At 34.8% G+C, this 10,216-nt stretch overlaps 1 protein-coding gene across 1 annotated transcript in view; it reads left to right on the forward strand.

The window, feature by feature from the left end:
• Positions 1 to 6,773, forward strand: part of LOC106131934 (cell adhesion molecule Dscam2) — a 29,940-nt gene extending 23,167 nt beyond the window's left edge. Inside the window, exons 23-30 of the mRNA XM_060951731.1 lie at positions 872 to 1,069; positions 1,417 to 1,577; positions 2,306 to 2,483; positions 2,840 to 2,957; positions 3,925 to 4,079; positions 4,880 to 5,005; positions 6,147 to 6,227; positions 6,769 to 6,773. Coding sequence (XP_060807714.1) covers positions 872 to 1,069; positions 1,417 to 1,577; positions 2,306 to 2,483; positions 2,840 to 2,957; positions 3,925 to 4,079; positions 4,880 to 5,005; positions 6,147 to 6,227; positions 6,769 to 6,773 — 1,022 coding nt within the window. The remainder of the gene's footprint in view (positions 1 to 871; positions 1,070 to 1,416; positions 1,578 to 2,305; positions 2,484 to 2,839; positions 2,958 to 3,924; positions 4,080 to 4,879; positions 5,006 to 6,146; positions 6,228 to 6,768) is intronic.
• The last annotated feature ends 3,443 nt before the right edge of the window (positions 6,774 to 10,216 follow it).

The raw sequence follows: 10,216 nt of genomic DNA on the forward strand, positions 1-10,216 counted from the left end.
ACCATCCGGTCTCTTGGCATCATCCCGAGCCAGACCGTTTGGTTCTAGGAGGATTATATCATTTAGGGCGGCATGGCGCCCTAAACGGCCGGCACTCCTAGGGCATGAGAGGCCGTGGTGTCCATAGCCGACAACGGTTTCCCCGCAAGGACAACTATTATTAAAGACTAACGGTATTTCATGTGTTGAGCATTCTGAGATAAAGCAGCTATACGACCCTAGCCACGTACACAATTAAACAGAGAGACAGATGTTGTCTCAAGGTTTCACTACAGTATAAATGAAGGGACTGGGTTTCATTATAGGTACTTACCTATGTATATTTTATATTTTGAATTCAAGTTAAAATTACCGACAGAACAATATTTTTACTTATATTACTGCTACATAGAGTATATACGAGACGTGCTTATGCATATTATGACGCTTGCAACTTTTTGCATCGTAATATCTCAGAAACGGTAGCTTTATTGAAAAAAAATATTGATACCTTTTTTATAGATAACTTTATGATCTACAATTTATATCTGAGGTAATTTTCCGATTTGAAAAACTTACCTACCGTTTTAAAGAAAATTGCGATACACCCATTTTTTACCTTTGACCGTGAGTAAATTTTTTTCCTTAAACCGGAATCATGGGGAATTTTGAAATAATGCTTTTGATTGTGTTTTAAACAATTATACTCATTTTCAGCTTGCTGGGAATTAATGTAACTTCATTCCTATTTTTTGGTCTAAATTGACCGGACTGAAAATAAAATGGAGAAATAAACCATCTACGCGAAGACCGACATCCGCGCGGACGGAGTCGCGGGGGAAAGCTAGTACAAAATAAAGCTGATTCTATTTTTGAATTATAAAATTTTCAGATTACAACTTAACATGGAAAGAAGCGAACGGTTCTTGGCAAGACGCGTGGACCAATAAGGGGACGTCATTGCAAAACATTCAAGAGTATACTATTGAGGGATTGAAATGTGGTACCAAGTACTCTTTGAGGATGACTGCGGCCAACAGCGTTGGGTCTTCGCAACCGACTTATATTGATTGTACTACTTTGGGAGGGGGTTAGTTTTCATTTTTTAATTCGAGTCTCTTTTAAGACTTTTTAGCGGTGGTAATAAAATTATTAAAGCGAAAGCAATCAAACTTCAAAAAATATCGATAACAAAAGCAAACAATATAAATATCGATGATAATAAACAATATAATACCCGAAACCGACGAGCTTGCATGAATATGCACCGAGCTTGCATGAAGAGAGTTATGAATGTGGATGAAGCGAAGGAAGTATGCAGAGATCGTGGCAAGTGGAAAGATGTAGTCTCTGCCTACCCCTTCGGGAAAGAGGCGTGATTGTATGTATGTATGTATGCATAAATAATATAAAGAATCTACGTTTACAAATTTTCAGTGCCCATATCGCCATCCAGTACAGAATGGTTTTGGAGTAACGCTAGCCATATATACATACAACTAAGCGGATGGGACGACAATGGCTGTGAGATCACACGATTTGACGTGGATTATAGAGAATTCGGAAGCAAAATTTGGAAGAAAGCTGAGAATAGATTGGTAAGATTCTTATATTTGTTCTATATAAGTAGTATCTGTGTTTAATAAAAACGAGACGGTTTAAGACAAGGGATGGCATATGACAACATGGTAAACGCTGCAGTACAGTTTGTTATTGCTTCTTCTGCACTGTCGTCTTGGAAGTGGCAGTGAACTTAGTTTTAAGTAATTTATTTGACGTCAACCAATGTTGTGAAACCAAAAGACTTGTTGACAGTGGTAGTGCGCTTGACTGTGACACCGGAGATCGAATCCCGGCCAGGGTGTGATGAGAAACGAACTGTTTCTGGCTTGGGTCTTGGATGTTTATCTATATAATTACTAATTACAAAATATAGTATCGTTGTAACAAGTCTTGAACTTACTTCGAGGCTAACTCAATCTGTGTAATTTATCCCGTATATATTATTAAGTATTTATACATACATACATATATATAATCACGTCTATATCCCTTGCGGGGTAGACAGAGCCAGTCAGTCAACAGTCTTGAAAAGACTGATAGGCCACGTTCAGCTGTTTGGCTTTATGATGGAATTGAGATTCAAATAGTGACAGGTTGCTAGCCCATCGCCTAAAACAAGAATTCCATGTTAATAAACCTATCCCTTAGTCGCCTTTTACAACATCCATGGGAACGAGATGGAGTGGTCCTATTCTTTTTTTTTTATTGGTGCCGGGAACCAACGGCTAGGATAAGTATTTATTTATAACATATCTCCTTTCAGTCTCAACTTGACCAACAATGGAACCTTTACGTGCCATCATCAATACTGAACCAACCGAACTCATTCGTGATATCAGACCTGGCACCAGCTCAGTGGTACCAGGTCAGAGTTACAGCTGAAAATTCAGCTGGAATCAGCGTTTCTTTGTATAGTTATGCTACTACTACGGTACAAGGAGGTAGGTACTCGTAATATGCTACATACATCTAGTTACGTCTTTATCGCTTGCGGAGTAGACAGAGCCAACAGTCCTGAAAGGACTGATAGGCCACGTTCAGCTGTTCGGCTTAATGATAGAATTGAGATTCAAATTGTGACAGGTTGCTAGTCAATCGCCTTAAAGAAGAATCCCAAATTAATAAGCCTATCACCTTAGTCGCCCTTTTCGACATCCATGAGAACGAACGAACGTAGTCCTATTAGTTTTAATTTTAATGGTGCCGGGAACCACACGGCAAAAAATATAATACTGAAACATTTCAATTCAACACTTCATCAGTATAATATAAAGTATTTCCATTTGCGTATTTCCAGAATCCATCGGCCCACCTTCGGAATTCTTCGACATCAACATGCTGGTCATTATCTGCAGTTCCATACTCCTCATGATTTGCTCCCTCACCTGCGTCTATATTCTTGTGAAGAGACATAAGTGAGTTTCGGTTATTTCTTGTTTGTTTGTAAACTCTTACATACATACATACATACATATAATCACGTCTATATCCCTTGCGGGGTAGACAGAGCCAACAGTCCTGAGCGGACTGATAGGCCACGTTCAGCTATTTGGCTTTAAGATAGAATTGAGATTCGAATAGTGACAAGTTGCTAGCCTATCGCCTAAAAAAAGAATCTCAAGTTTGTAAACTCTTTGTTGCACATAAAAAGATATTATGTGACAAAAAATTGAAAACTGTCATTTGATTTAGAAGAATATGTACAATGGTGGACTTCTGCCAATCGGGATTTCTTTCAGTCAACCAATATATAAAGGAAAATCTAGGATAAAACACATTAAAAGCTTTCTTCTTCTTCTTTCTAGCTTTAGTCCCAGTTGCACCCTTACCACTCTAGATAGCCCGGGGAATGCCTGTGACCATAGGGTCACAGGCCTTACAGGACCTTGGATTGGGTGAGTCAGGTTTTAACACGAAGCGACTCCCGTCTGACCTCCGCCACTTTTGCAGGGGTACCTAACCCTATTGGATAACAGTTAAACATTAATAACTTTATGTTTATTAGAACATTTTTAAGGTCAGAAGATAGTAAGGTCAAAAAAAACAGTCCGTGGAATATTGTCAGATTTAACATGTGATATTTAAAAGAAAATATTGCCCGAAAATCGTGATTTTTGACATGATTTGACCTAACTGTTACTTTTACGTAGCCTTGAAATAAATATTAATATTTTATTCAGAAAATAGGCCTTCGCATCGTAAGCACTGTTGCACGTCATTTTACATTTTAATAAATTAAATTAAAATTATATGTAATATATTATTATTTGCGAAACAGCTACAAACTACCCGATCATATTTGTGTGATTTGAACTTGACTGTGCTATGAAACTACACGAGGTTATCTATCAAATAAAGAGTATAGTTTTTTTTTTTTTTCAGTCACCACCGTCTAACGGAATACAGAAACTCACTCACGGCCGAATGTAAATCTGAAAGAAGCAATGCAACGGTGAACACTCCGCAAAGTGTACCTACTGATATTGGTAATAGAGTCTATAGTACTCCGGTACATTTGACAGCTGATACTAAACATGGTAAGTTTTTAGGCTGTGTTTTGGGAGGACTGATTTCGGTTACATACGTTCATACATATAGTCTATATCCGTTACGGGGTAGATAGAGGCAATAGTCTTGAAAAGACTGATAGGCCACGTTCAGCTGTTCAGTTTAGTGACAGTATTGACATTCAAATGATGAAAAACGAAAGAACAAAATTTAATAATCTATTATATGCAACACTCGACAAAAATCATGATTTTACAAGCCCTATTTCTTACATAACTAATATTAAAAATATATACAATATTGAAATAACATATTGGAATAATGAAATCATCGCTTGACATCGCGAAAGATGTAAAGTTGACGTTGTTGAAGAAAATGCTACAGTGCAACTTGTTACCGCTTCTTCTGCACTGATGCCTTGGAAGTAGCAGTAAACTTAGTTTTAAGTAATTTATTTGACGTTCTGGTAAAGGGTCAGGTCAAAAGTACCCGAAACCGCAGAGCATGCATGAAGAGAGTTATGAATGTGGATGAAATGGAAAGAGATAGTCTCTGCCTAACCCTCCGGGAAAGAGGCGTGATTTTATGTATGTATGTATGAATAAAAATTTAGATTTTTTTAATATTGATGATATGCTTCTCTCTGGTCATAGATTTATAGGGGATGGGCAAGCAACCTGTCACTATTTGAATCACAATTATATCAAAAAAGCATACAGCTGAGCGTGGCCTTTACAATCGAATTGAGATTTAAATAGTAACAGCTAGTAAGTCCATCGCCTATTTCTTGGTCGTTGTAAAATGATCTTTTCTTTTGCCTATTTTTCAGAACTTTACGAAATAAGCCCATACGCCCAATTCGCTATAGGCTTCAGAACATTTGGGCACGTGGAAAACCAAGAAGTGCCGAGTAGGATGCATTTGCCAGGCAACAGCAAGTCAAGATATGATAGCGGTGAGTTCTAAATTGAAAGCCTTTATATTACAACATACATACATACATAAACTCACGCCTCTTTCCCGGAGGGGTAGGCAGAGACTACCTCTTTCCACTTGCCACGATCCCTGCATACTTCCTTTGCTTCATCCACATTCATAACTCTCTTCATGCAAGCTCGGTGGTTTCGGGCACTTTTGACCTGACCCTTCACCAGGACGTCCTTAATTTGATCAAGATATGTATGTTTATATTACAAACAAGCTTTTATCTGCAATTTTGCCAACACGAGGCACGTTATAGTATAAAATTGATTAATATAATATTAAAAATATATGTATACAGAGCCAATAGTCTTGAAAAGACTAAATGGCCACGTTCAACTATTTGGCTTAATGATGGAATTGAGATTCAAATATTGACAGGTTGCTAGCCCATCGCCTAAAAAAGAATCCCAAGTTTGTAAGCCTATCCCTTAGTCACCTTTTACGACATCCATGGGAAAGAGATGGAGTGAGATCCTATTCTTTTTTGTATTGGTGCCGGAAACCACAAGTCACAAAATTGATTAATATAATAATAATCATACATGTATACGGAACAAATTACACAGATTGAATAAGCCTCGAAGTAAGTTTGAAACTTGTGTTACGAGATACTAACTCAACGATATTTTATAATAAATACTTATATAGATAAACATCCAAGACTCCGGCCAATCAGAGAAAGTTCGTTTCTCATCATGCCCTGGCCGGGATTCGAACCCGGGACCTCCGGTGTCACAGACAAGCGCACTATCGCGGCGCCACAGACGCTGTAGAACATTAATGCATTTCTTAAATATATTTTTTTTCTTCAATATTTTCTTCCGATTTTTATGTGAACATGTAGCAGACTTATCCTACTACTATTATAAAGGCGAAAGTTTGTATGGATGTTTGTTACTCTTTCACGCAAAAACTACTGAACCGATTACCATGAAATTTGGTATGTAGGTAGCTGAAGACCCAGAATAACACATAGGCTACTTTTTATCCCAGAGTTCCCGCGGGATTGATAGGGTTTCCATGCGGACGAAGTCGCGGGGGGCCTCTAGTTTCTATATAAATGATATATCTATCCGTCTTATCATTAGATTGTTTAAAAAAATTGTTTTCAGAGACAAGTTTTCAAATGAGATCTGAGTCTGAAGAGAGTGACTGTGTGTCACGGACCACAACATTAAAAAGCGCGCCAAGAAGTAAGCATTCCCTTTTCCTTGGCACTAATTACAAAAAAGAGAAAAAAAAAACATGGAGTTTTTTTTTTCTCTTCTTTGTAACTAGCTTTCATATTTCTATCATAGCATTATCTTATCCAGAACTGTTATTTTTTTCAAACTCCCTTAAATTTAAGGTTTTTTTAATCACAAACGATTAGATTTGAGAGTTACTAAGCCAAAATAAATTATAATAAACATACATACATAAAATCACGCCTCTTTCCCGGAGGGGTAGGCAGAGACTACCTCTTTCCACTTGCCACGATCTCTGCATACTTCCTTCGCTTCATCCACATTCATAACTCTCTTCATGCAAGCTCGGCGGTTTCGGGTACTTTTGACCTGACCCTTTATCAGGACGTCCTTAATTTGATCAAGATACGTAATTACAATAAAGGATAAATTAATTCCATTTTTTTTCAGAGGGTTGCAGAGTACAACACCATAGGTAGCTTAAAGAGTTTATTCAAAATTAGATTAAATTTTAATGGTTGTGTTCATAACATGTAAATTATTTTAGGTTAAATTTCATTATAAATTTTCATTCTAATAGTTAATGAACTATAAGAAAATCTCTCATATTGCCATAGTATATAAATTATAAGAAATATAGTCATTAATATTTTTGATTTGATACTATTATTTTTTAAGCTATTCCGACTTGAAATACATAATGTCTAGTTATTGTAATTACCTATATAATGATTTTTATAACTCAAATTTGATAAAACATTTTCTTTTTATATTTGTAATTACAATACTTACAATAACAACATAATCAAAATTAGAAACTAAAGTTAGTTTTGTAAATAGCTATAATTAATTAAAAAGTAATTATTTAACAAATTTTAAATGTAGATAACCAGTTCACACCAAATTATATTTTAGATAACTTAGTAAATAAACTTTATAATCAAACATGACTTCAAATTGAATTTAATTCAATTTTATAGAAAAGCAATTTATGTTTCATATGAGGAAAGGTAAAAGCCTTTCAATAATGCATTACGGAATTTCACTGAAATGTCAAAACTTAGATTTCATAATAACTTTAAAACTAACTTTTTGACATATCAATCTGATTATTCTCACGAAATCCAAGCGCTGGGAAAAGTCTAAGAATAAATTTATATTGAAATTTTTATAGGTATTATGAACACAAGGAAAATTTAAATATTCGATTAGCCTCAAAGGAAGTTGGCTTAAGAATTTCATTTTATTATTTCCGTTACGTTAATATAGTTGAATATAGAGTTAAATTGTAAAGTGTCAAACAATTTAATAACTTCCCTTTTAGTTACATTATAAACTATCTTACCAATCTTATTATAGAAAAAATAATTTGACCAAAAATTCTATGTAGACACCGAAATACAAAGACAGTTTGAACGTAATGACGTTATGTATGATGACATCTTGACGTAAAAACCATTTGTTAATAAAAAATTACGCATTCAAATAAAAAATTAATGGAAATTTTTGTATATTCTTTATTTATTTGAATCAATGTATCTTTGAAAAGACTGATTGTTTAATTTTTTGTTTATATATAAATGAATTTTGTAAATTAATAATTTATAAATAGAAATAAAATTTCGACGGAATAAAATAAATGTTAGATAATAAATAATAAATTGTACAATGTAGTTTTATTTCGGTGTGATACGAACCCAGCATGCTTCTTACGCCTCATTCACATTCATCATTCTCTTCATGCAAGACAATTAAGATTAGATTCTGGATTTGACTTCCTTCAAGACACTAGACTTCAATTTTCCAACGTTCTCAACATTTCATCCTCTTTACACGACCAATAAGTCATCAAGGCTATGAGTCCTACTAATATTAAACATGCGAAAGGATGTTGTGAATGTATGTTTGTTCCTTTAACACAAATCTACAAAACTGATTTCGATGGAATTTGGTTCACGGGTAGAATATAACTTGGAATAACATAAGTATTTTTCAACCTGAAATTTATAAGGGAGCAAAACCCCGGGGCGCAGCTAGTGTCTAATAAAAAATCCCCGTAAAATAAAAGTAAATACAATATGGAGGCTAGTTTGTGAGTAGTTCGACGGACCTTTTTCTCATCAAGATTTCCATCAGACAGGCATGCATAACCTTTTCAGAATTAGAACATCGATTTAAAGACAGCGAATCCAATTTTACGCTTCGTTTGGCTAATCCATTGTTTCTCAAACTGTCACATATTCGAATAAAATTTAATAGAAACGACTTGTTAAAAAAATCTAAATAGTAATTTTTTTTAATAAACATCGTGAGAAAATCTGCACATTCAGGCAAGTGGATGTGTAACCATGATCAATCCTATACGGAATAGTTTTCCTTGCAAACCTAAAAAATAATTATGAGATGGTATTTTCAAGTATTTTTTGGCAGGACTGGTCTCAAAGCTCAAAAAAAAATCTTTATTTTTCTCTATAATCTATAAATACATTAACAAAGTAAACAATATGTTGCAAATTACATTAAAGATTGTGAGAGACTAGTGCCTAAACTAAGCAGAGCTTGTATCTCAGAACACTAGCCTCTCCCCACTTGGTGTACATAGTGTCATATTGTTATTAAAAAGTAAAAGTATAAAGAAAGACAATAAAACTTCGAGAAGCAATCTTTAAACCAATAGGGTATATAACACAAGAAGAAAAGTTTTTTACATGATTTTTGTAATTTCTCAAATTAAGCAATAGGCTGTAACAAATTTTCTGTACAATTATAATAAAAACCTAATAAGTATTCTTTGAAAGCTACGATGGTGAAGAAAAAAAGAAACAATTAATGAGTGAATAACTTTTTCCTTGACAAAAACCGCAACTCATTTTATCCATCGCCATCAATGTTATATTGCAGATGGCTAAAAATTTTATCATGTATAAATTAAAATATAATATTATGGAATGCCCCCATAGTTCCCAGTAGAATGTAAAGCCCACTTTGAGAAACCCTGATTTAATCCCAAGCGACGTGAAAAAATCCCGGTCCTTATACAAGTTTTGTGCGGGTTGACAAACATGCAAATTATATGTTTCTGTACCAAACTCTTGTTTTAAGATAAGGGTTTCTTGTTGAAAATAAATGTATGTAAGTTTGCATTTACAAGTTACGTAATGGCAGAAATTTGTAAGAAATTTTTTCTAATGAACTTGACTCAGCTTTAGATTATAAAACGATCGATTATTACATGATCGAAATATAAAACAATAAATTTTAACACGAGCCTACGATTCCGAGGGAGTAAGAAATAAGCGTATTTCTTCCTAAAGTAAAATAATCTCTGTGCCTTTAAAATATAGTGTTTTTTGAGTTTACAAATAAAACCACCCAATGTGGTTCCCGGCACCAAAAGAAAAATAATAGGACCACTCCATCTCTTTCCCATAGATGTCGTAAAAAGCGACTAAGGGATAGGGCCTATAAACTTGGTAATCTTATTTTAGGCGACGAACTAGCAACCTGTCACTATTTGAATCTCAACTCTATCATTAAGCCAAACAGCTGAACGTGGCCTATCAGTCTTTTCAATACTATTGACTCTGTCTACCCCGCAGGAGATATAGACGTGATTATATGTATGTATGTACAAATTAAAATACAAAAATAACAATATTCGTTTAGTAGTATGAAAAGAAAGCAAATCCAGAGTTCAATAGTTCACACGACAAAGTGCTAGTCAGTAAATCATTGCTCAGCTTTATTCAGGCACATTGGAAGAGATCTGGGCAAAGTCAACGATGCAATTTTCCGGGCGAACACTTTCCGAAGAAAATGGTAGTTTAGAACGGTTTTATAGGAAAACTTCGGTTGCAATATAGGCTATATTATTACCTGACTCAACTGTACATACATAAAATCAAGTTTATATTATCTGACTCACCCAATCCAGGATCCATGGTCAAAGGCATACCCCGTGCCCCCCTCCAGAGTGGTTTAAATGCAATAGGGAC

The sequence above is a fragment of the Amyelois transitella genome, chromosome 26, assembly GCF_032362555.1.
Source record: "Amyelois transitella isolate CPQ chromosome 26, ilAmyTran1.1, whole genome shotgun sequence".
NCBI lineage: Eukaryota > Metazoa > Arthropoda > Insecta > Lepidoptera > Pyralidae > Amyelois > Amyelois transitella.